The 27,702-nt window shown below is 44.3% G+C and overlaps 1 protein-coding gene across 2 annotated transcripts in view; it reads right to left on the reverse strand.

Annotated features, from left to right (window-relative positions):
- OSCP1 (organic solute carrier partner 1) overlaps window positions 1-27,702 on the reverse strand; it is a 78,485-nt gene that overhangs the window by 22,668 nt on the left and 28,115 nt on the right. For both annotated transcript variants that reach the window (XM_073562613.1, XM_073562622.1), the window contains 7 exons: window positions 20,108-20,262; window positions 19,764-19,931; window positions 11,785-11,865; window positions 11,179-11,282; window positions 10,486-10,614; window positions 10,289-10,358; window positions 1,405-1,544 (listed from right to left, as the gene is read on the reverse strand). In XM_073562613.1, the coding sequence (XP_073418714.1) occupies window positions 1,405-1,544; window positions 10,289-10,358; window positions 10,486-10,614; window positions 11,179-11,282; window positions 11,785-11,865; window positions 19,764-19,931; window positions 20,108-20,262 (847 nt within the window). The remainder of the gene's footprint in view (window positions 1-1,404; window positions 1,545-10,288; window positions 10,359-10,485; window positions 10,615-11,178; window positions 11,283-11,784; window positions 11,866-19,763; window positions 19,932-20,107; window positions 20,263-27,702) is intronic.

Below are 27,702 nucleotides of genomic sequence, written 5' to 3' on the forward strand. Positions count from 1 at the left end.
GTTAAGCTTTAATCCGAGGGCAGATGCAGCTTACCCACGGTGCTGTGCTGTGTCCCCCGGGAGGAAAGCGGTGGCCCTGTGGTGTCACCCGGTATCCAGCTGTCCAGAGCAGGCATAGCACTCCTGAAAGGCTTAACGGCAGCTGAGGTAAAAGACATGGCCCCCGAGATTAGAATTGCGCGTCTCGTAAGGAATGAGAGGCGCCAAGAGGAGGGGGCTGCGACGTTAGCGGCCTAGCAGGCCGGAAAAGCCGGGGACTAAATTTTTGGCCTACCTGAGCGCTGAGAGCGGGCGGGGGCCACGAAGGGGCGCCGGTGCACCGCCGCTGACGCTGAGTCAGCTCTTCTCCCGGAGGCCAGGACCCAACCCCATACCTCCACTCCAGTGCTCAGTAGGCCGCGCTGTCCGGGGCCATCCATGCAGGTCTTCTCATCCTGGATGATCAACTGGAGAAATCTCGCCAGCGAGAGGGTGTATACTGCAGGGGAGGAGCTAACTTTTTTCTGGTTTACTTAGTGTCCTCCTAGTGGCCAGAAGCATAACACCCACTGTCTCTGTGTCCCCCAATGAGGCGTAGGAGAAAAATGGTTTTGTAAATTTTGTTGGAAAAATAAGAAATCGCTGGTCAACTTTTAACCCTTATAACGTCTTACCAAAAAAAATTATGTTTCCAAAATTGTGCTAATCTAAAGTAGACATGTGGGAAATGTTATTTATTAACCATTTGGTGTGACACCACTCTCTGATTTAAGGGCACAAAAATGAAAAGTTTGAAAACTGCAAAATTTTCTAAATTTTTGCCAAATTTCCATTTTTTTCATAAATAAACAAGTCATGTCGAAGAAATTTTACCACTAGCATGAATTACAATATGTCATGAAAAAAAACAATCTCAGACTCAGTGGGATCTGTTGAAGCGTTCCAGAGCTATAACTTCATAAAGTAACAGTGGTCAGAATTGTAAAAATTGGCCTGGTCATTAAGTACCAAATTGGCTCCGTCAGTAAGGGGTTAACATTCTGTCATGGGTTGAAGTTTTTTGCTGCATACAAATGTCAACTTACAAAAAAAAAAATCAAATATACCCAGAAACCTTAAAAATCCAGTAACTAACAAAAAGTCAAGATGATGTTGTGAACGTGTAGGAGCAACAATGATAGCTCTTGCATACTGATCCTTGCCAGGATGGCAGGTACGGCAAACCTGTCAGGGGGTTTGACTATTGAAAGACTGTATACATTATCTGTGTAGTTAAATATGTAGACCGGCTCTCGTCAAACTCCAACTTCCGCCTCAACATCTGACCTACTTGTATAATTCATCGCTATGGAGTACAAATATGGACTGCCGCTTTCCCCACATTACTGCTGTACAATATAGTAAAAAGTTGGCAATGCCACTTACTCTTCTTCCTCGTCATTCATGAATAGGTTAAGTCGGAAGCTGTGGTCGGAATTAGGGGGCTTCTTTAGCTCCAAACCACCTAGGAGCTGGGCAAGGAGATTGAGTTCTTCTTTAGCCAGAGGATTTGGTGCTACATTCTCCTAATGGAGACCAAATTAAGATATTACATGCAAATAGAGATCTGACATTGCTGCCCTTTTGTAGCTTCTGAGATGATTTTGTTTTCCTCTTATAAAGATTAAAATGACTATTTAGTTTTGCATGATTTAGGGCACGGGTGCACAACCAGCAGCCCGCGGTACCCTTCTGTGTGGCCCTAAGCCAACTGCATAGTGTCAGGTGGCATGTATAATCCAGGTCATGGAGAAGACCAGTCACACAGAAAGAATGGATAATTATGAATAGTGCTGTGTGGTCATTTCTGGGCCAGTCATACGTTGGCAGGATGGTGTATATGAGGTGAAAAGTGGTCACGCATGAGTGCTGCTATATTCTTTGTGAACATACTACCCAAAAATCATCTCTCAAGACTAGAGAGAGAGCAACACTCCACAGTAGTGAAAATCATAATGATCCTATGGCAATTTAGGCATATAGGGATCAAGAAGCGTTCAAACAACATTATTGATAAAACCAATACTTTATTGACTTTACATATTAGAAACCATACATGAATATTCTATCAAGGTGCTTCAAACCAAAACAAAAGGGGTATACAGCTCAATAATGGATATCACAGTACATATAGTAAAACAATGCTATAATAGGCAATAAATCAATTTGTAAATGCTGTTATTCATTAATATACTGTAAATATACAGTTACAGCATATGGGTGCCTCTATCTATGTATAAAAGTAGTGTAGCTACCAGGGAGCAGAGGGTGCGGTCGCCCCGGGCCCACCACTCACAAGGGCCCACCCGGAGCTACACTACCCTTAATTATATCAGCATGCACAGCCCGCCGATATAGTTAAGCTCCGTGGTAGAGCAGGGAGACATAATATCCCTGAAGGCCTGAACTACCACTGGCATATAGCCCCCTCCCCGGGACGCTTTGTGCCGGCACTGTAGCTGTATGGTGCCTCCAGTGTACAGCAGACATGCCCACATTGCACGCTGAGTGAGCGTGTCTGCTGCAGAGCGCACAGTGCTGCTTCTTCCTTCCAGAGATGAGCAAGACAGGACACAGTGGTGCTGTGCTGCAAGTAACAGCTCAGACTTCTGCCGTACCAGCCGGAGGTGTCTGCACTGTGCAGTGAGGAGGTGGCAGGATTCAGCTCCCCTCCTGATAAGCAGGGCTGTGGAGTCGGTAAGCCAAACCTCCGACTCCAACTCCTCAATTTCCATGACTCCGACTCCCTCATACCAGGGCTGTGGAGTCGGTAAGCCAAACCTCCGACTCCAACTCCTCAATTTCCATGACTCCGACTCCCTCATACCAGGGCTGTGGAGTCGGTAAGCCAAACCTCCGACTGACTCCAACTCCTCAATTTCCATGACTCCAACTCCACGATTCCCTCATACCAGGGCTGTGGAGTCGGTAAGCCAAACCACTGACTCTGACTGCAACTCCTCAATTTCCATGATTCCAACTCCACGACTCCCTCATACCAGGGCTGTAGAGTCGGTAAGCCAAACCTCCGACTCTGACTCCAACTCCTCAATTTCCAGGACACCGACTTCGACTCCAACTCTGACTCCACGACTCCGACTCCACAGCCCAGCTGAAAAGACCCCGCTGGATTCTTGTGCTGTGTCTGCAGTCTCTAGCTGAGGCACGGTAGAGTTATGGCGACTGCTTGAACTTTTAAACAGATCAGTGTCACTGCGAGTCACCCGAGCATCACCTGCCCAAGCATCACCCGATATGTAAAAGACTTCACAGCAGCTGCCATAAATGTCATTGTGCCTCAGATAGAGACTGACGACTGGTCAGTAATGTGCAATGGTAGACGTGACCCTGGCTGCAGGACCCCACATAATGTGAGATATATATATAGTGATGCAGTGCTATAGCCGGGTCAGGGTCCTATCGGTTCAATGTCTGTATGATCTCTTATCAGTAAATCCAAGGTGGTAAACACAAAAAAACCACCATTATAAAATCTTTTATTAAAAAAAAAAAAAGTTGAGGATGAATATATTAGATAAATAGCCAGACAGAAGAAAATAGAAACAGCAAATCAGTTTGTATAGAAAATCACATATAGGTGCAGGCCCCTGAACATTTATTCAGTCTAGACAACAACACCTCAAAGAGGGAGAAGGAAAAAGAGAGAAACTTGTTGGCTGGGTGAACTGGGGCATGTCTTTGTGTGGTGCATTTATATAGTGCTTGAGAGCCCGCCTGCTAATACTATGGGCCTCATCATTAAGCTGTTAGCCAGACACTTTGCATCACACGTACCTGTGTGACTGGTGTGCTACTCAAGCCCTATTTGTGTGCAATTTTTCTACTGGGCAGCCAACCCCTCCATAATTTTCTAGGTGTGTGGGTGGCTGTTTCTATCAGAAGATTGCACCTGTGCTGCCCCTGCCTTTACCAGTGGGGGCCTGCTGCATCCTGCTAGTGCATCTGTTATCGGACAGGTTTTGAGAAAGCTGTATCCTTATGGTATGTGTAATGTTCTACCTTCCTTTCTTTCTTCTGGATCCCTCATTTACGTTTCCCTCTTTGGCATCTTGTCCAGACAAGAGTATTCCTTTTAGGGTCTCCTGGGTACATTCAGGGAGCTATACCCATATGCTGGCCTCTATATGCACCCACTGGCTGTTTCTATTTTCTTTAATTTAGCTCTTTGTCATGTATATCAGAGCAGTGCAAGTAGCAGCCCACAGAAAGGGACGGACAGAAACCAGAACCCAAGACGTGGGAGCTATTACGGGGTCTCTTATACAATGTGGGAGCTAATGCGGGGGCCATCATACAATGTAGGGCCTATATACAGTGTGGGAGCTACTGTGAAGGCCTGTAAAGAGTTTGGGGCTACTGTGAGGGCACAAAGGAGACAATTTACTGTGTAAGGGCACAGTGGTGGCATAACTATGTGAAGAAGTATGAGGAGCGCTGCTTTTGTACCACACAGCAGGTGCAGTAATAGGGACATATATGGCAGCAGCGGCTCAGCATTGGGGTATCAGCAGGATAAGGAGTTCGTGCAGGTTGTGAATAGATGTGAACAGTGCTGGAAATGTGAGAAGTCATATATGTGTTTGATGTAATCTCTGCAGACGAGTCCTGGCTGGAGAAGGAGACATGTCGGTCTGGGCCAGATGGAAAAGACGGGAAAAGTGAACGATTCCATCAGAAAGAACGCCAGCGGGAAGTCATTATCTGTAACTGTGCTGTGATCACTTGGATGCTTTGTAGGATTGGTATCTACCACTATATGGCTGTATGGTCACAATATGGTGGTAATATAAGTGCTGTTCTTTGTGGAGATGTGTGCCACCGTAGTCATAATCAGGGGTTGGGGGCCCACTCAGATGTCTCGCCCCACCTGAGCTGAACCTCTAGCTACGCTATATATATATATATATATATATATATATATATATATATAAATCCAACAATGTAGACCAGCTCACTCCTGTGAACCACCTGGATCCTCAGCTGACCTGGTTAACTCCGTTGTGCCCGGATCTGGATGTAGGAGTGCATCCATACAAATGTGAACAACGACAAAGCAAAGTCCAGCAATAACGTGAGCAATCCAGGATGCTGTTAAAAAATGTTTTCTTTTTATTCATAAATCCATTAAAATGCAATGGTCCAAGCAGTTCAAAACAGCAATAACGCAGGAAAGTCGTGCAGATAGGACTACGTGTTTCAGCGGTAGAACCCGCCTTCTTCACGGTCCAGAATCTTTGTCGTTGTTCATAAATATATAAATATATATATATACATACACATGTACCATATATACTCGTGTATAAGCCGAGATTTTCAGCCCATTTTTTGGGCTAAAAGTCTGCCTCTCAGCTTATACACGAGTCATATACCTGGGGGTCAGCGGGGGAGGGGGGGCGGGGGTGTCACAGATCATACTCACCCGTCCTGGCACTCTCTGCAGCCCCCTCGCTTCTCCAGTGTCTCCCTTCCTGCCTTCAGCGGTCACGTGGTACCGCTCATTAAACTCATGAATATGCGCATATTCATGAGTGGTAATGAGCGGTATCACGTGACCCCTGAAGGCAGGAAGGGAGACAGTGGAGAAGCGAGGGGGCTGCAGAGAGTGCCAGGACGGGTGAGTATAGCAATATTCACCTGTCCTCGTTCCCACGCTGCTCACCGCCGTCTGCTGCTTCTTGTGTCTGTGATGTGAAGCCAGCAGGGGGCGCGGTGACGTGGTTAGTGCGCGCCATGCCCTCTGATGGCTGAACAGTCACTGACAGAGGACGCGCAGACAGTGGTGAGCAGCGATGGACCCCGGACAGGTGAATATCACAGTTGCCGGGTCCTGAGCAGGAGAGGTGAGTATGGCATTTTTTTTTTTTTTTTGCAGCAGCAGCATATGGAGCATATTCTATGGAGCAGCATATGGGGGCATATTCTATGGAGCAGCATATGGGGGCATAATCTATGGAGCAGCATATGGGGGCATATTCCATGGAGCAGCATATGGGGGCATATTCTATGGAGCAGCATATGGGGGCATATTCTATGGGGCAGCATATGGGGTATATTCTATGGGGCAGCATATGGGGGCATATTCTATGGGGCAGCATATGGGGGCATAATCTATGGGGCAGCACATGGGGGCATAATCTATGGAGCATTTTATGGGGGCATATTCTATGGGGCATTTTATGGGGGCATAATCTATGGAGCATCTTATGGGGACATAATCTATGGAGCATCTTATGGGGCCATAACCTTTATGGAGCATTATATGGGGCATATTATTCTATGGAGCATCTTATGGGGCCATTATTAACCTTTGTATAGCATTACATGGGGTGTATTTTGTATGGAGCATTATATGGGGCTCCTGATGGATATTCAAAAACATTTAACCTACTGAAGTCTCAATTAATTTTACTTTTAAAGGTATCTATTTTTATTTTTGAAATTTACCAGTAGCTGCTGCATTTTCCACCCTAGGCTTACATACGAGTCAATAAGTTTTCCCATTTTTTTTTGGCAAAATTAGGGGGATCGGCTTATACACGAGTATATACGATATATATATATATATATATATATATATATATATATATGTATATATATATATATATCACTCATAATATTAGTGTGCGCTTGGAACACTCAGAAAGAAGTGGGAGATCTAAATTTGGTGGTTATAGAAAAAAAAAAACTCTTATAAGTGCTCTTTATGTAGCTGGATAATAGCGAGAAAATAGCAATTAGAAATAGACAATTGTAAAACCTCACAATAAGTGCTTAAGGGAAAAAAAATATATATATATAGATGCTGGTGGCAATCTTAGTTCAAACCTGAACAATCATTAAAAACTAAAAAGGCATGAGTGAGGGTAAAAACCTGAAATCACTGAACAGGTCAGCACATGACCATGTTGGGATCCCTGAGGAAGAAGACAGTTAGTCTTTGAAACAAGTTGGAAAGTCCATTGGTCCCCGCCGCAACCACCAGCAAGTGAAACCGACGTGGTCATCTGCTGACTCACATCATGAAGGTCCTGTATACCTGGAGCAGCTCACAGATGCCGGGAGCACGAGAGGCCACTCACGTCTGCTCCACAGCTGGAGGTACACTGACAGGAGGCTGCCACCGGCCGGGGCAGCCCCTGTAACTCATCTATACCCCTGTGTACAAAACCCCCCTCTTTTTCCAAGCGCTGGAGCAAAAAGCGCTATTTTAACCTGCACCGCTTACTGGAGTGAGGACTTCGCATCGCATTATCTTTACAGGTACCACTCTCTGACTTGTGCATTTACTATTGCGGCTACTCTGCACAGCCGTTCACAGGCTGCAATTTGACTTTGACTTTTTTTTAAGCTGCTATCAGGGAGAAGTACCCTGCAGTATATAACCTGTTCAGTGATTTCAGGTTTTTACCCTCACTCATGCCTTTTTAGTTTTTAATGATTGTTCAGGTTGGAACTAAGATTGCCACCAGCATCTATATATATATATATATATTTTTTTTTTTTTCCCTTAAGCACGTCTTCTGAGGTCTTACAATTGTCTATTTCTAATTGCTATTTTCTCGCTATTATCCAGCTACATAAAGAGCACTTATAAGAGGTGTTTTTTTTTTTCTATAACCACCTAATTTAGATTTCCCTCTTCTTTATGAGTGTTCCAAGCGCACACTAATATTATGAGTTATTTTACCTTATTTCTTTGACACCCTTGTGACAGGTGTCTTAGTGTTTGCTGCTGGAATTACACTCATACACAAGCGCCACTGAATCTCTCTCTCTCTCTCTCTCTCTATATATATATATATATATATATATATATATATATATATATAATTTATAACGCTACACATGAGACCAGGGCCGGTTTTAGGCAAAGTGGGGCCCTAGGCAAAGATTAAAGTGGGGCCACAAATGCTAACATATTGCACATCACACAGAGGCATTTCAGTTGTAGTTACATGCGCTGAGTTCAGGCCGCTAAATGAGTGTGATCGACAATATTGAAGTCGTTCAACACTTGTTTCCCGGCCTCTTTCCACCGTCTGAAAAAGAATGATGGGGACAGAACAATCACTAATGGATCACTAACAGATCACCATACAGTATCATGTTATCAGCAGCACATCTACAGTTTACACCCAGTCCACCATATAATATAAGATGCCCCATAGTCCTCCATATAGTATAATACACTCCTCAGTCCTCCATATAGTATAATTCACTCCCCATAGTACTCCATATAGTATAATACACTCCTCATAGTGCTCCATATAGTATAATGCACCGCCATAGTCATCCATGTAGTACAATTCACTTCCCATAGTATAATGCACCCCATAGTTCTTCATATAATGAATTCCCCATAGTCCTCGATACAGTATAATACAGCCCACATATAGTATAATGTAGCCACCCCTTAGAGCATAATGCAGCTACCCCACAGAGTATAATGCAGCCACTCCACAGAATATAATGTAACCCCTCCACAAGAATATAATGCAGCCCCCCTCATATAGAATAATGCAGCCCGTCCATATAATATATGACAACCCCCTCATAGAGTATATTGCAGCCCCCCATAGAATATAATGCAGCCCCTTATAAAGTATAATTTAGCCCCTCCATAGAATACAATGTAGCCCTCCTCATATAGTATAATGCAGCCCCCTTAGAATATAATGTAGTCCCATCATAAAGTATAATGAAGCCCCCATACAATATAATCTAGCCCCCCACAGAATATAATGCAGCCTCCCATAGAATACAATGTAGCCACCTCATATAGTATAATGTAGCCCCCTCAGAGTATGATGCAATTACCCCCCATAGAATATAATAAATATAAAAAAGCCCCCCATAGAATATAATGTAGCCCCAAATAGAATATAATACAGCTCACCTCCCCATAGAATATAATGTAGCTCCCCATATTATGTACCACAGCCTCCCCCATAGAATATAATATAAAATGTACCCCCCATGGTATATAACACAGCCACATAGTATATAGCCCAGCCCCACCATGGTATATAGCCCAGCCTCACATGGTATACAGCCCAGCACCACATGGTATACAGCCCAGCAACACATGGTATATAGCCCAGCCACACATGGTATACAGCCCAGCACCACATGGTATATATAGCCCAGCCCCACATGGTATATATAGCCCAGCCCCACATGGTATATACAGCCCAGCCCCACATGGTATATACAGCCCAGCCCCACATGGTATATACAGCCCAGCCCCACATGGTATATACAGCCCAGCCCCACGTGGTATATACAGCCCAGCCGCACATGGTATATATAGCCCAGCCCCACATGGTATATACAGCCCAGCCCCACATGGTATATACAGCCCAGCCCCACATGGTATATACAGCCCAGCCCCACATGGTATATACAGCCCAGCCGCTAGCTGATGTGCCGCTAGCTGGGGGCCCCTGGGGGAGTGGGGGCCCTAGGCAGCTGCCTGGTCTGCCTGCCCTTAACGCCAGCCCTGCATGAAATCCATCAATAATGCCTGGCTAATCAGTTCATGCAATCAAATCTCGAATATCAAAACAAATGACCCTACCCAGATTCAAAATTTCTCTCTCAGTGGATTCAGTAAATGCACCTTTATATTTCACAGCCAAAACTACCAAGTATTGTATAAGGGACCAGCCAGACCACAAAATTAATTTGGTGTGAACATATTATCTGTTCATGCAAAGGAGCTGGCTAAGTAAAGGATTGACTCCATACTGCCTCCCACTCACCCGACGCACATTTTGCCTTGCTTTTTCCCTTTTGTTTTAGTTTGAGGCACCTTTTCACAAAATTCATGTATGGTTATAACATGTACAGTCAATAAAGTATTGGTTTTATCCATAATGTTGTTTAAACACTTCTTGATCCTGATATGACCAAATAGTCATAGAAGCATTATGATTTTCTGCTATATTCATTGTAGTTTGTGGGAGAAGGAAACGCTCAACTGTTTCAGCATCTGCCTACAATGTAGAGAAGAGTACATGATATGTAGGAGCTCTAGAAATGGAACCAGCACCTATTAGATATTTATGGCACATACTTTCAATACGCAGCAAATGTCTCAGAAGGAAATCCTTTGGTAATTATCCATCCCATGGGGTTGGTTCTACCTGACAATGTGGCCCTCAAAACCAAAAACCCTGATTTAGGGCATATACTGTATATTGATCAAATATAGGTCATGTTGTGTTGAAGCTTCACTACATGATTTTACCTTGGTGTGGGACGCCGAGCTTTTTAAGGTTCCTGACATGTGAGTCTCCACAGAGCGACATACACTGTACCTGTCAACACATACAAGATTAAACTTGATTTAACACAACTTGTATTTAATACTTTCTTTCACATTATTGTTTCTTATATTCTACCAATTACACTAAAATTAAAGCGGCTATGCAAGTAGATACTCACATATTTGTACCTAGCTTGAGAACTCGGTCACCGAAAAGATCATAAGACCCTTCCCGCAGTGGACTGACATAATTTCCACCATTCTGAAATTCTGCTCTCTTCACCTCTTCGCCTTTAAAGCTGAATATCCTAGAGTTGACAAAACAACAGATAAATGAAAGATGGAAGTAATGCTGGGGACTTCCATACATCGGAAGAACAGGAGTCCCATGTCCCCATGTGAATTAAACTAATCAGTATGTGTGACATTGACAATTACTCAACTTATTTCTATGGAAGCAGTAATGCATGTGTCACGACAAGTCCCATAGGCTGAATGCAGAAGTGGTCACACGGGACCTCTGTTCTTAGGCTCAGTAGGGTTCCCAACGGTCCCTCAATGATCACACATTTATTATCAACTATCCTTTGAATTGGAGATAAATTATGCTTGTGGGACAACTATTTTATTGCTCAACTTTTCATATATGCTATGTCTTGCAACAAAAACCTCTATCCAGCAGCCCATCTAAACCATATGGACATCGTAGTGGGTGTCACCTCCACTCTTGATTGGCAGAAAAAGCCCCGTTCACTGATATTGTGGTAAAACATACATTCGGGGCCACCACAAGGAAACGAAATGGGCAGATGCAACTGTTCTTGACAATAATAACCAAAGAAAAAACTATGGAAAATATGAGTTGTGCTCACCTGATGAGTCCGGGTACCTCAGTGCCCCAAGGAACAGGACCAGATGTTGGAAGGACAAAACGTCCATTAGAGTTTTGGACTTTGTCTTTTAAGAAAATAGAAACCTACAACATAAATCACAATGAAATATAAAAAACAAAATGGTAAAATACACAAACCACAACATACAAAATTACCTTTTGATCTAGTGCCATTGTATAAAAACAACCTGTAAGGTTTGTGTGACACGTTATGATGGTAACCATTACATATGGCTTTCTTCATATTAGTGTTAGAGGTCTCTGTAACAGATCTGTCCAAAACTAATAGAAAAAACAGCAAAGGATGCTGTGCTATTTTTTCATGTAAAATAACATAGTGAAAACTCAATGGACCCCATTACAGTCCATCAGATGCATAGTTATCAGTTATGAAATGGAACTGGCACTTCTGTTAATTTTGTTGTCCTGTTCCGAAAACTGAGCAGAACAATGGGATTGGAGAACAGATGTGAACAGAGACATATACAGTATAAACAAATCTAGAATTATATTGCTGTGCCTAAGACTAATTGACAGTAGAAATAACCATCAAAGCCCACATCAAAGGCCCAACATGTATACTTACCCTGATATGCATGTCCTGGAAGAAGATCAGCAAGGTTTGCCGAATCAGCTGAAACTCACCAGCAGGAAGGCAGTTATACATCTGGACAGAAAACAACAAATATGGGAGTATAGACTTTACATAACCAAATGTAAAACTATGGAGCCTACAAAATAGCACCATAAGATGATGCTTTACATGCAGGAGTTAATTTATTATCTTGTCCTAACGTCCACCATACATACATCATGGAGCTGCATGTTTATGGAATAGGCATGCATACTGGGTGACGGCTGTGTCAAACTGCTCGTATTCGCCCTAACAGCAGTGATTAGTGGTAATCTAGATTGTGAGCCCCAATGTGGACCATTCCAATAATGTCTGTAAAGTGCTGTGGAATTGATGGCGCTGTGAGTAAAATAAATAAAAAATAACTTCATTCAATGCCATTTACCCTCTTAGATGGTGCTGTCAATCACTGGCTGCAGCACTGATGTTCAAACTTAGGAAAGAATTAAATTGATACCGGGGTGCTGCTGTTGTTTCTAAGGTCATTTCCCATATATGCATTCCTAAAGGGCTACTGCAGACCTCTGCGGATCTTGGTCCAATCACAGACCGCAATGCATGGACTGGCGACAGGTCTCCCAACTGGAGCATGACAGCTTCATATATTTCTAAAAGGTTCTCATGCTCAGGTCAAGAGACTCACAGCCAGTCCGGCCATTGTAGTCCATGATTGGACAGAGATCTATGGACATCTGTATGAGTCCTGACAAATCCGGTGGCTGGGGTTCATAGGTCAGTAATTTGACAATAAATATGAACATAAGGATGAGTGACCTCATGGAGATCAACATCCAACACTGCGGAGACACCATCACATGTTTCTCAACGCAGTGATCTAGAGCAATGCCCCCATCCCTTATGGGAAATATGCAAAAGCATGTAAATCAACAGCCGCGGAGACACCATCACATGTTTCTCAACGCAAGCAATGACTAGCCAGGTCTTTCCCCGGGAAGGAACAACCACGGGAAGGGCAGTCTCCAATGAAGGAAACCACCTATGCCAAAACATGGTATCCATCCACAGACAGCTGTTTCGGGGTATTGCCCCTCATCAGTGTGGAGTAGGAAACTGGCTAGTAGGAGCAATGCCTAGTGAAAGGCTATGAACATAAGGATGAGTGACCTCATGGAGATCAACATCCAACACTGCGGAGACACCATCACATGTTTCTCAATGCAGTGATCTAGAGCAATGCCCCCATCCCTTATGGGAAATATGCAAAAGCATGTAAATCAACAGCCGCGGAGACACCATCACATGTTTCTCAACGCAAGCAATGACTAGCCAGGTCTTTCCCCGGGAAGGAACAACCACGGGAAGGGCAGTCTCCAATGAAGGAAACCACCTATGCCAAAACATGGTATCCATCCACAGACAGCTGTTTCGGGGTATTGCCCCTCATCAGTGTGGAGTAGGAAACTGGCTAGTAGGAGCAATGCCTAGTGAAAGGCTATGAACATAAGGATGAGTGACCTCATGGAGATCAACATCCAACACTGCGGAGACACCATCACATGTTTCTCAACGCAGTGATCTAGAGCAATGCCCCCATCCCTTATGGGAAATATGCAAAAGCATGTAAATCAACAGCCGCGGAGACACCATCACATGTTTCTCAACGCAAGCAATGACTAGCCAGGTCTTTCCCCGGGAAGGAACAACCACGGGAAGGGCAGTCTCCAATGAAGGAAACCACCTATGCCAAAACATGGTATCCATCCACAGACAGCTGTTTCGGGGTATTGCCCCTCATCAGTGTGGAGTAGGAAACTGGCTAGTAGGAGCAATGCCTAGTGAAAGGCTATGAACATAAGGATGAGTGACCTCATGGAGATCAACATCCAACACTGCGGAGACACCATCACATGTTTCTCAACGCAGTGATCTAGAGCAATGCCCCCATCCCTTATGGGAAATATGCAAAAGCATGTAAATCAACAGCCGCGGAGACACCATCACATGTTTCTCAACGCAAGCAATGACTAGCCAGGTCTTTCCCCGGGAAGGAACAACCACGGGAAGGGCAGTCTCCAATGAAGGAAACCACCTATGCCAAAACATGGTATCCATCCACAGACAGCTGTTTCGGGGTATTGCCCCTCATCAGTGTGGAGTAGGAAACTGGCTAGTAGGAGCAATGCCTAGTGAAAGGCTATGAACATAAGGATGAGTGACCTCATGGAGATCAACATCCAACACTGCGGAGACACCATCACATGTTTCTCAACGCAGTGATCTAGAGCAATGCCCCCATCCCTTATGGGAAATATGCAAAAGCATGTAAATCAACAGCCGCGGAGACACCATCACATGTTTCTCAACGCAAGCAATGACTAGCCAGGTCTTTCCCCGGGAAGGAACAACCACGGGAAGGGCAGTCTCCAATGAAGGAAACCACCTATGCCAAAACATGGTATCCATCCACAGACAGCTGTTTCGGGGTATTGCCCCTCATCAGTGTGGAGTAGGAAACTGGCTAGTAGGAGCAATGCCTAGTGAAAGGCTATGAACATAAGGATGAGTGACCTCATGGAGATCAACATCCAACACTGCGGAGACACCATCACATGTTTCTCAACGCAGTGATCTAGAGCAATGCCCCCATCCCTTATGGGAAATATGCAAAAGCATGTAAATCAACAGCCGCGGAGACACCATCACATGTTTCTCAACGCAAGCAATGACTAGCCAGGTCTTTCCCCGGGAAGGAACAACCACGGGAAGGGCAGTCTCCAATGAAGGAAACCACCTATGCCAAAACATGGTATCCATCCACAGACAGCTGTTTCGGGGTATTGCCCCTCATCAGTGTGGAGTAGGAAACTGGCTAGTAGGAGCAATGCCTAGTGAAAGGCTATGAACATAAGGATGAGTGACCTCATGGAGATCAACATCCAACACTGCGGAGACACCATCACATGTTTCTCAACGCAGTGATCTAGAGCAATGCCCCCATCCCTTATGGGAAATATGCAAAAGCATGTAAATCAACAGCCGCGGAGACACCATCACATGTTTCTCAACGCAAGCAATGACTAGCCAGGTCTTTCCCCGGGAAGGAACAACCACGGGAAGGGCAGTCTCCAATGAAGGAAACCACCTATGCCAAAACATGGTATCCATCCACAGACAGCTGTTTCGGGGTATTGCCCCTCATCAGTGTGGAGTAGGAAACTGGCTAGTAGGAGCAATGCCTAGTGAAAGGCTATGAACATAAGGATGAGTGACCTCATGGAGATCAACATCCAACACTGCGGAGACACCATCACATGTTTCTCAACGCAGTGATCTAGAGCAATGCCCCCATCCCTTATGGGAAATATGCAAAAGCATGTAAATCAACAGCCGCGGAGACACCATCACATGTTTCTCAACGCAAGCAATGACTAGCCAGGTCTTTCCCCGGGAAGGAACAACCACGGGAAGGGCAGTCTCCAATGAAGGAAACCACCTATGCCAAAACATGGTATCCATCCACAGACAGCTGTTTCGGGGTATTGCCCCTCATCAGTGTGGAGTAGGAAACTGGCTAGTAGGAGCAATGCCTAGTGAAAGGCTATGAACATAAGGATGAGTGACCTCATGGAGATCAACATCCAACACTGCGGAGACACCATCACATGTTTCTCAACGCAGTGATCTAGAGCAATGCCCCCATCCCTTATGGGAAATATGCAAAAGCATGTAAATCAACAGCCGCGGAGACACCATCACATGTTTCTCAACGCAAGCAATGACTAGCCAGGTCTTTCCCCGGGAAGGAACAACCACGGGAAGGGCAGTCTCCAATGAAGGAAACCACCTATGCCAAAACATGGTATCCATCCACAGACAGCTGGACCATTCCAATAATGTCTGTAAAGTGCTGTGGAATTGATGGCGCTGTGAGTAAAATAAATAAAAAATAACTTCATTCAATGCCATTTACCCTCTTAGATGGTGCTGTCAATCACTGGCTGCAGCACTGATGTTCAAACTTAGGAAAGAATTAAATTGATACCGGGGTGCTGCTGTTGTTTCTAAGGTCATTTCCCATATATGCATTCCTAAAGGGCTACTGCAGACCTCTGCGGATCTTGGTCCAATCACAGACCGCAATGCATGGACTGGCGACAGGTCTCCCAACTGGAGCATGACAGCTTCATATATTTCTAAAAGGTTCTCATGCTCAGGTCAAGAGACTCACAGCCAGTCCGGCCATTGTAGTCCATGATTGGACAGAGATCTATGGACATCTGTATGAGTCCTGACAAATCCGGTGGCTGGGGTTCATAGGTCAGTAATTTGACAATAAGCTGCAATACTAAAGTGTTGTCATATTTGCTATTACACTTCTGTAAAAGTAAGAGCTTTAAAGCAAAAAACTATTAAACCCATACAGACCTCAAAATGTTCCAGGAAAAACTACAAGTCACTCTGTGAGAAAACAAGCCCTCATACTGCAAAAATCTTCAAACAAATAGGGACCTCACAAACCACATTTTTTTCAAAAAAAGTTCTGACATTACTCCTTACTGATCGAACCTGCTGATAAACCGAATACCTATTTTCAAACCCAATGGGAGGGAGATTTGGGTCTCTCTGTCGAAGGATGAGTGGAGGCGTATCTTCACCTTAACACATAAAGCATCCATCTGCTCTTGCTTTCACGAGGCCGGCTATAAATTGCTCTCTCGGTGGTCTAGGGTCCTGACTTGCCTCCATTCTATCTTCCCAGGAGCCAGTCCCATGTTTTGGAGATATGGGGAGGAGAAGGGCGATCAGTTACATATTTTTTGGTCCTGCGGGCTTCTCTCCACTTTTTAGGAAAAAGTACAACTAGTGATATGTAAAATCACAGATCTCATTTGTGACTTAAATTTGTCTCTCGTCCTTCTCATCACTGTGACATCGTCTAAAAAATTTACAGGCATTCGATATTGAAACACTTAATCGTGACTGAAAGAGCGTGCATCCCTCAGCTCTGGAAAAGAGCGCTCAGACAATCTCCCTCTAGTTTTCTAAAATCAATTAGGTGATGTTAATGGAAGAACTCACCTCTACGATCAATAATTCCTATGAACGTTTCTACAAAGCCTGGTTTCATTGGCTACAATTTAGATCCTCTGCTGACTATCTGGCCCTTATCGGGCAAAAACCGAGCCCGTAATTCATAGAATCATAGAATGGTAGAGTTGGAAGGGATCTCCGGAGTCATGGTGTCCAATCCCCTGCTCAATGCAGGATTCACTAAACCATCCCAGACTGATATCTGTCCAGCCTCTAAAGACCTCCATTGAAGGAGAACTCACCACCTCTCGTGGCAGCCTGTTCCACTCACTGATCATCCCCACTGTCAAAATTATTGGGCCTCATATTTGAACACTCTTCCCCATATCCTCTCCTACCTTTTTTTTTACATGCTTCTTCTGTTTTTTTTATTTTTACCTTCTAAGTTTACTCCTTTGACTGTTTAATTCTACTCAGTCTGTGCGATTATGGTTATGGAATGTCACATCCTGTTTCCGAACCTACAATTTTGTGTCATTACCTTGTACTGCTTTTAGGCTCCGAGTAATAATAATGTTATTGTTACTGCTTTTCTCTCTGATTCTTTTTCTACCTCGGCATGGCTACTGTCTTGTGATTGATTGTATTGCTCTACTCTTTTATATTTCTAATAAATAAAGATAAATGAAAAAAAAAAATCAAATAAAAGTTGTGTCATTTTTAAAAGCAGTAAAATATGGAAAAAAAATGCTAGATAAATTTGGCATTGCCGTAATCACAATTACAATCATAATTTTCTTAATCAAGTAAAGTGAATTTGATTTTTTTTTCCATTTTGCAGTATATTATATGTTAACGTGAATGATGTGATTCAAAACTACAACTCGACCTGCTAAGAAGAAGCCCGCATATGCTATGTGGAAGAAAAAATGAAAATGGTTTCACTCTTGGAAGGGGGGGGGGCAAAAAAACCACATTGTGGATAAATTACCTGGTTTTCTTATGTTTAGATTTGCAGTTTTCCAGTGCCATCTGCATTTATCGACATTGGCTAACGCTGGCAGCACACGTGAATTTGAGAGCTAGAAGTGTCTCAGACCGCCAAAGCACTGTGAGCATAGAGTAGACTGAAAAGATGGCGGCCATTGTAGATAAATGCAACGGAGAGAATCAGCTAATCCACGAAAGAAGTAAAAAGGAGAGAAGTAGGTACTTTAACTATGTATCCTTATGATATGTTACATTTTTAAAGAGAAGCAGTCTGTTCACGTTTTAAGGAAACCTGTCATCTGGCCAGGTCACTACGTCCATTTTCTTCTGAAAGGGCACTATTTGTTTCAAATGACCAGTCCGACTTCGGCCCCCGACAGTTTCTCATCAATGTTTTTGATCAGATTTTCATTAGAATTAATTCAGTGTTTCATTATTTTTTCTCTAAATTAAAAAAAAAATAAAAATCTCCACCTTCTATCAGTCCATGAATAACAGACAGCACTTGGATGGTGTTTTCTCTGATTTATTTTTACAGTCTCAGTGACTTTCATTGTTGAGTTTAATCTGATCTGACACTCGTATCAATATTGGATATGTCTCTGCAATTTTGCGTGGACCACTCAATCCCCTGTGAGGCAGTGACTGGAGTCATATGTGAGGGTCTCTATGTGTCCCCCAGGATGCGCTCAGAAGCGTAATAGATCCGCTGGAGTGCCTTGTGCTCACAGCAGGGTGCCTGTGAGTCACAAGGCAGAATAAAAGTGAGTGTGAACCTGGTCAAGTTATGTGACCAAGGAATTGTTCAGGAAAACCCGGTATGGGCTTTTATTTTTGAAACGGACTACAGGAGGTAGTGGGGCCGGTCCGTTTCCTCCAGCCCAGATCTTATAAGTGGCCCATGGCCACAAAGTCTGGGGGAAAGGAAAAAAAAAGCCATACAAGAGGGTTTTGGGTGTGTCAGTTTGGGTCCTGCAAGCAGACAGAGCAGTTGGTCTGCAGAGCGTTACCTGTGTGAGGCAACACAGGGTCAAGCGGAGCCAAAGGGTCTGGCACCCCCTGTGTACACGGTAGTGCGGTTGCTCACGGCAACCTGTCCCGGACTGTTTTGTTTTCCCGGCTGCGATCCAGAGGATACAGCGTGCTGTGCACTGTGTGAGCTTTGGACATTAAACACGTTTTGTTTTGAACTTGCTTGGGTCACTGCCTCATCATTGCACAGCGAGGACACTGCTGCATTACACCCCCCCAAAAAAAAAAAAAAATCACATATGTGAGCTGCCCCATAGACCCTCACAGATACGAGTGCTATCCGTGGAAAACACTCATGAGATGGCACTAATACGTGAAAAACTGACGGATGGGTGAGCTGCACATGTGTAGAGATCAGCATGAATATGTTGGCAGGTTCCTTTTTACCATTGCGTATTTTGTATGGTCCAGGAGGACTCCCAGTGCATATGCCAAACTTATCCAAAGGCCAACATTTAGCCCACCGAGGTCAAAAGATTATCTCTGCTATGTGTCAGTATGTCTTTTTTTAAAACTGCAATTTTTTGTTTACAATCTGCTGTATTTTCTTATACATTGGACTAATGAAAAAAAAAAAAAACCAAAAATATTGTGAGATTTACCTTTAGCATTAGTGCCTATGAGGGAATAGATGTTACTGTATGACAATGCACTAGGTTTGGCATATATCAGGAGATTTCCCAAGTGCATACATACCTACAGGGAAAATGAAATGTGAACAGAGCCTACGCTGGAACAACTAACAGGACCAATTTTAATTAAGCTCTACAGTGGTTTTCCCACCATAAGTGATGGCACTCTGTTGGTGTTCCATGCACAGCAAAGTCCAAAAGCAGCTAGGGTCCAAGTGGTGTGGTGAAACATCCTACAATGTAAATATGGAATATCCAACCTGTACCCAACTGTACCCATCTTACGTCAATAAGCTGCCGGAAAGTCTCATCAACTTGGTTCAAAATGCTTGGAGAATCCCGGATGAAGTCTTTGATAGCATCCATGTGGTTAAAAGTAACTAACAAGATATCTTTGGGGCGAGGGCACAAGAGGACTTGGTACTTGAAGGCCATAGTCATCAGATCATAAAGCTGCGTGAATAAAAGCAGAAGACAGCACATTAGACTTGTACAGCACATGATCACAACATTTTCTGCTCGTTCTATATGCAGCCATTCCAGTGCATTTTTTTAGGTAAGGTTAGCTGAGATTTCCACATGGCTCAGAGAATAAGGGACTCCCACCCCCAGATCTTATCTCTCCCTACCTTGTCCATACTTGCTTGGTTTAGCCTCATGATGGAAGCATGGGCTAGGCGGTCGAATACTGTCCTAAGAGCCTTTTTGGAGTACAGCTCTTGAGGCTTAAATAGCTCTTCCATAAACTTTTTGTTAAACATGGTGGTGATGATATCATTCATAACTGTAACACAAACAATAAGAATAAAGTGTTTCCAATAATATGTGCTAATATTGCTGCGTTTTCTATCTATATTATCATAAAAAACATGTTTCTCGAAACATGCAAACCAGTAACAAATTAGCAAAAAAGTACACAAATGTCGGTAGCTCCCTCCTCATAGTTACTATACGTGCACACAATTTGGACTCATTAGCAGTAATTTAAAGAGGGAACCTGTCAGCATCATGTAGGCCCTCGAATGGCCATCAATCTGTTGTCCAGGATAGTTAAAGATTCTCAACCAGGGCTGAGGAGTCAGAGCCCATTTTGGTGGAGTTGGAATCGGTGTCATGGAAATTGAGGAGTTTGAGTCAGAGGTTTGACTTACCGACTCCACAGCCCTGGCATGAGGGAGTCGGAGTCATGGAAATTGAGGAGTCGGAATCGGAGGTTTGGCTTACCGACTCCACAGCCCTGTTCTCAACCATGATATTTTGACATATTCGGCATAACAGAAGACAATAATTTTATGCTTTTTCTCAAAAGGCAGTAAGATGTCAACAGCGTGAAGCCACTATGTAGAAGAGTCAAGTTACTCATTGGGGCTTCATTGGCATCCCATATACCAAGTACGTGTTAGGCGTCGCGTTTTCCCCACTCCACAAGGGGAATCTCGAGCCATGCTCTCTGCGGTCTCACATTCCTCTGCAGCCGCAGAGGTTCCTGCTCAGCAGGGTTGCCGCTCCAGTCGACTTGCCCAGGCTGATGCTAGGCATCTGGTTGCTCCTTCTGGCTCTGCTATAACCCCATGCCTGAGTCAGCAGCAAGTAGACGCTTCTGGGACTAAGTCCTATCTTTTCGGTACTGGGCATGCCCGTGGGACGACCTCTCATTGGAGGTCAGAGGTCACATGCGCAGATCCCGCTCCTGCTCGGATTGGTCCACCACAGGGAAGGTCCCGGAAGGACACCACTATAAAAGAGTCGCATGACCGCTCGGCCATGCGCTAGTATAGACTCTTATGCTTATTTGTGTGTATGATGAAGGATGCATGTGACTGACTCATTAAGACTCCCCTCCCTTTGATACGCATGTTGGTTAGGGATTCAGAGTGAGAATCAGCGCCAATGGGTGGCTATGCTCAAGCCAATGTGCTCCCAGTAGTCTACGCACACTAGCGTTCGACTGTGCCTCCCTGCTACGGGCACTGTCGTACCGCACCAGGAAGCTGTGACCGCCGTGTGACGCCGTGCGCACCTCTAGCGCTTTTCTCCCCGTCCTGGGTGGTTAGTGGCGTCTGCCGAAGCGGCACTGTGTGCACTTGGTGCAATTAAATATATTATTACCTTTTGCTGGCACCGCAGCGCCAAGCGCTGATAGTCTAGAGGAGCTCTAGTCCAGTGTCTCTAGGACAGAGCTCTGTCACCCTAATTAGCGCTCACTCAGCCGAGCTCTGTGAGTTCAACAGGCTCCGGCGTTTGTTTCAGTGGCTCTGTGGAGTAACAGAGTTCGCCTCTATTCACACTGGGTGAAGTTAACCCACATGTATGTAAGCAAGCGTTTAGCCACTATCTTGTTACGCCATTACTCAGCAGCAGGTTCCATCTCTGCACGGTGGACCCCGGGCTGCGAACGCACCTCATATCTCCTTTCATATTATTTGGTGCGTTCCGCAGTCCCTAACAATACGTCATTACAAGTCACAATGAATAGCATCTTACGCATACGCAGTGAGCATTTACAGGAGGTGGCTTGTAGATCAGTCACGCTAGGAGGGAAACTGGCCAGCCTGACCAGGAAAAGAACTCCGCCCCTATGACTTTTTACTGCCAGATGAATACAGCTTTCATAGTGACATCTCCCCCCCATTTTCCTGAATCTGCCAAAGACAGAAGATCTGAATAACAGTTTGTTGATGGCTTGGGGGCCTAAATCATGCTGAATGGTTTAATGTAAAAAAGCCATAGCCAATGGAAGGACCACAGGTCCCATTAACAGCTTCTACTGCCTGTCTGCACATTGATGAAGAATAGCTAGATCACAAACAGAAGTAGCATTGATGATGACAGAAGACAACTAGTCTAAGTATACCCCCTTACAATGCCTTACAATTAGTCAATAGTGACCCTCTGTAAATAGTCAAGCACATGGTCAGAGCATATTTACAGCTTTACAGCTGCTTGCAAAAGTATTCACCTCAATTGACTTTTTACTTTTCTGTTACATCACAACCTGGGTTTAAATATTGTTGTAATCCAATCTGTGTGTGATGCATCAGCACTAAACAGTCTAAGATGGTGAAGTGAGAAAAATATAGGCATAAATTAAATTTATGGGATCAAATAACTAAAAATTGGCATGTGCATATATATTCACCCCTTTTGCAATGAAGCCCCTAACAATTTCTGGTGCAAAATTACATTCATAAGTCACATTCTTAGAGAGATGAAGTCCACCTGTTTGCAATCTAAAGGGTACTTCACACATAGCGAGATGGCTGAAACGTCACAGGTTTTGTGACGCAACAGCGACCTCGCCAGCGATCTCGCTACATGTGACACATAGCGGCGACCGCCCCCCCCCCGATATCGCTGATCGTGCACGAATGTCCTAGGCCATTTTTTGATCGTTGGTGTCCTGCTGGCCAGCATGCATCGCTGTGTTTGACGCCATAACAACGACGAGCGACCTCGTTGGCGACTCAGAACTCAGGGACGCAGGCGTGATTTTGCTTTGTCTTTTCAACGCCCCCTCAGCTCCGATTGGTAGTCTCAAATTAGGATCTTTGTAGCGTTTCCTTTTATAGGTCAGCTATCAATTATATGCAATCTTAACATTAAACATGTACAGGTATAACAATTGCGTGTCCCCGTGTCAGTGACTGTGGATCCATGAATAAATAGCGCACTAGCGTAGTGATAGCGCAGTAGTGGCCACCAATCAGAGCAGAGGGGCATGGAAAAGGCAACACTGAAGCACGCCTATCGAGGTCTGAGTCGTCAGAATGGCTGTGTGTCAAGGTCCCAATGACCGCCGAGGTCGTTATACGGATCGCCGTATCGTTGCTGCGTTTTTCAGTAGATCTGCCTGTTTGACAGCTTACTAGCGACCATGTATCAACGTACCAGCGATCCTTACCGGGTCGTATCGTCAGGATCGCTGGAGCGTCGGTATGTGTAACGGGACCCTAAGTGTCACATGGTCTGTCACTATATACACACCTTTTCTGAAAGCCACCGAGGCTGCAATACCATTAAACAAGAGGCACCACTAACCAAACACCATGAAGACCAAGGAGATCTCCAAACAAATCAGGGAGAATGATGTTGAGAAGTACAAGTAAGGGCTGGGTTATAAAAAATATCCCAACCTCTGATGATCCCTTGGAGCACCATCATATCTATTATCAACAAATTGAAAGAACATGGTATCACAACAAACCATTAAGCAAGAAGCACCACTAACCAAACACCATGAAGACCAAGGAGAAAGATGTTGAGAAGTACAAGTAAGGGCTGGGTTATAAAGAATATCCCAACATCTGATGATCCCTTGGAGCACCATCAAATCTATTATCAACAAATGGAAAGAACATGGTGCCACAACAAACCTGCCAAGAGAGGGCCACCAACCAAACTCTCAGCCCAGGTAAGGAGGGCATTAATCAGAGAGGCAGCACAGAGACCAAAGCTAACCCTGAAGGAGCTGCAGAGTTCACAAACAGACTGGAATATCTGTCCATATGACCACAATAAGCCCCTCAGTAGAAGTGGAGTTTATGGAAGAGTGGGCAGAAAAACTGTACTTACACACAAAAATTGCAAGGTTCGTTTTGAGTTTGGCAAAATACATGTGGTGGACTCCCCAAATGTATGGAGGAAGGTGTTGTGGTCAGATGAGTCCTAAACTGAACTTTTTGGCCACAAAGGTAATGTGTGTCACCAAACCAACAAAGCTCATCAACCCAACAATACCATCCCCAAAATGAAACATGGTGGCGGAAGCATTATAATATGGGGATGCTTTTCAGTAGTAGGCACAGCGAAAATGGTCTTCGTCAAGGGTAAGATGGATGGCTCGAAATACAGTGATATTCTTGAGCAAAACCTCTTTGTCACCTGTTAATGATTTAAGACTGGGACGGAGGTTCACCTTTCAACATGATAATGGCCCGAATTATACTGCTAAAGCAACACTCGAGTGGTTTAAGGGGAAATGTTTAAATGTTTTGGAGTGGAGTGGCCTAGTCAAAACCCAGACCTTAATCCAATTGAGTATCTGTGGTCAGACTTGAAGATGGCTGTTTACCAGAGGAAACCATATAAGGTCTTCTTCACACGTCTGTTTTTATGTCCGTATGGATCCGTTTTTTTTATTTAATGGTGGTGCGCACATGTCAGGACATGACCTTTTTTTTTAAACGCAGCAGGGACAAAAGGCATGCTGCACACTGATGACACATGAATGACATCTGTGTGTGTCATCAGTGTGACACATACCGGCGGCTGGGAAAAGCAGTAGTTATTGCTGTTCCCAGGTGCCGGCTGATGAATCTAACTCATCATTGTCGCCTGATCTCCCTGAGATCAGCAGGACCAGGCGACAATACTGAGTTGGAGTCGGCACCGTAGCATGCATAGTAAATGAATAAATTAATAGAAAAAACTGTTTGAGGTCCCCTGTCATTTTCAAAAGCAGGTGAGGGAAAGCTGACTGCAGAAGGCTGGCTGTTAACATTCTGGGAAGGGGACAATAGCCATAAAAGGTTTCCAGGCTATTAATAACAGCTCACAGCTGTTTGATTAGCCTTTACTGGTTATTATAGGGGAGACACCCCCCCAAAAAAAGAAAATGGTGTGGGGTCCCCCTATATTTACTAACCAGCAAAGGCTTTGCAGACAGCTGCGAGCTGATATTAATAACCTAGGAAGGGGCCAAAGATATTGGCCCCCTCCCAGACAAAGAACATCAGCTCTCAGCTGCCCCAGAAATAGCACATCCATAAGATGTGCCAATTCTGGTGCTTAGTCTCCGCTCTTCTCACTTGCCCTGGTGCGGTGGCACGTGGGGTAATATTTGTAGGATTGATGTTAGCTGTATCATGGCCGCTGGCATCAAGCCCAAGGGTCAGTAATGAAAAGACAACCCCATTACTAACCCCTTAGTCAAATGTAATAAAGACAGTTGCAGAGAAATGTCCTATATTTTAAATAAAAACTCTCTGACCCTCCCTTACCCATTTAATAACCAAAATTAAAAAAGGAAACTTATACTCACCTGTCCGCCGATAATTCAATAAATGTTCATGTCCCACGTCTATCCGGATGGTTTGGTGAGTGGTCAGATCAGTAATGCAACCTCTCACCACGCCAACCGGAACACACTGAGCTGAGCGTGAGAACCGATGCCTGTGACCGACGGTAACCTCAATAACGTCACCGCTGGCCACACACAGCCACGTTCTCACGCTCAGCTCAGTGTATTATTGGCGAACAGGCGAGTCAGGAGTTTTTACTTTAAATAACTACCAACAGGTGGCGCTATAGAGTCCTCCTTCTCTCTCTGAAGAGGCAATTTGCAAACTTTAAATAAAGGACTTTTCTCTGCGTCTGTCTTTATTACATTTGACTATGAGGTTAGTAATGAGGGTGTCTTATAGATGCCTCTCCATTACTAACCCCTGGGCTTGACATCAACACCACAAAAATTACCTCACTTGTCACCGCACTAGGGAAAGTGGGAAAAGCAAGGCTAAGCACCAGAACTGAGGCAGCTGAGAGCTTATGTTCTTAGTCTGGGAGGGTTCCAATATTCACGGCCTCTTCCTGGGCTATTATCAGACCCCAGCTGTTTAGTAAATAAAGAGGAGACCCCACTTAATTTTTTTTTTTTTTTGGGGGGGGGATGTCTCTACTATAATAACCAGTAAAGGTTAAGCAAAGTGCTATGAGCTCATACTAGTAGCCTGACACCTTTATGGCTATTGGCCCCTTCCCAGAATATTGTATTAATAATAATAACCTTTATTTTTATATAGCGCTAACATATTCTGCAGCGCTTTACAGTTTGCACACATTACCATCACTGTCCCTAATGGGGCTCACAATTTAAATTCCCTATCAGTATGTCTTGAGAATGTGGGAGGAAACCCACACAAACACAGGGAGAACATACAAACTCCTTGCAGATGTTGTCCTTGGTGGGATTCAAACCCAGGACCCCAGTGCTGCAAGGCTGCAGCGCTAACCACTGAGCCACCGTGCCGCCCATTATTAACATCATACCACCCGGCCGTTGGCTTTCCCTCAGTTAGTTTTGAAAATTATGGGGGACCCTCATGCAGTTTTTTATATATGTTTACTATGGAGGCTAAGTTGCTGACTACAATTCTCAGCATTGTTGCCTGGTCGGGGTGATCTCAGGGAGACCAGCCGATAATGCTGAAAGTCGGACTCAGCACCCGGGAACATGGCTATCTGTACTGCTTTTCTGAAATGCCGTTAAGTGTCACATGGACAGCACACTGACAGAACACGAACAGCACACAGATGTTGCATATGTACACATGGAATATTTCTGTTATGAAGAGGCAAAATAGAAAAAAAATGTTTTATTCCGCTCTGCAGCCACTATTACATCATGTTTTAGTCATGCGGTGCGCTTTTAAAAATGAATATTAAACTCTGATTGGTTGATGCCAGAAAAAAAATGACACGTTTTCTAGGATCATAGTTTAATACATAGCGCTCTATGTGCTATAAAAGGGAGCCTGTCATCAGATGTCAACACAGCATTAACTCCGTCCCATGTTGTAAATATCAATGTTCAACTGTCAAATGCTGTAGCAACTTACAGAAATCATAGATTAAAAAAAGCCATAGAGAAAGGAATCCAAGCACAGATAAAAGTAGCAGCTGGGCAGCTCCTCAGGCAGTGACAGCTGCCTGAGTATTCAGGAGGTAGAGCACACTGCCAGGACGTGCGTTTCCAGGAGGTAGTTCATATTCCACTTGACTCTGTTCCACTCGGGAGCCTAAATGTCTTCCCAGCTACTCCTGACTGCAATCCTGCTACTACTTCTTTCTTAGTCCTCGTAATCCTGGTGCTACAGCACTCTCAGCTCTACTGGGTCATATTATTTATCACCTCATCTCAGCTATCTTCATAGCAGATTGTCAACTCTTCTCGGGTTCTCCTGACTGAAATCCAGCAAACAGCTATTCTATTAGGCTCAGTCCAGCTACTTATTGCTCCATTGGTCTCTTAGCTCTGCTGTGTCAAGTTCCATGTTTAGTTTCTACTATATAGGTACCTGATATGGTAATTTATTTCAATTCTGCTATCCTGGAGCCATTTTACTTACAACTTTGCTGTTCTTGTGTGTACCCCGCACTTCTGCTAGCAAGATACCAGTTTGCCCATACATCCCTACTATTCCTGTGTTTACCGCTCTCCTACAGC

The sequence above is a fragment of the Dendrobates tinctorius genome, unplaced genomic scaffold, assembly GCF_039654945.1.
Source record: "Dendrobates tinctorius isolate UK_male_01 unplaced genomic scaffold, ASM3965494v1 ptg000015l, whole genome shotgun sequence".
In the NCBI taxonomy this organism is placed as follows: Eukaryota; Metazoa; Chordata; class Amphibia; order Anura; family Dendrobatidae; genus Dendrobates; species Dendrobates tinctorius.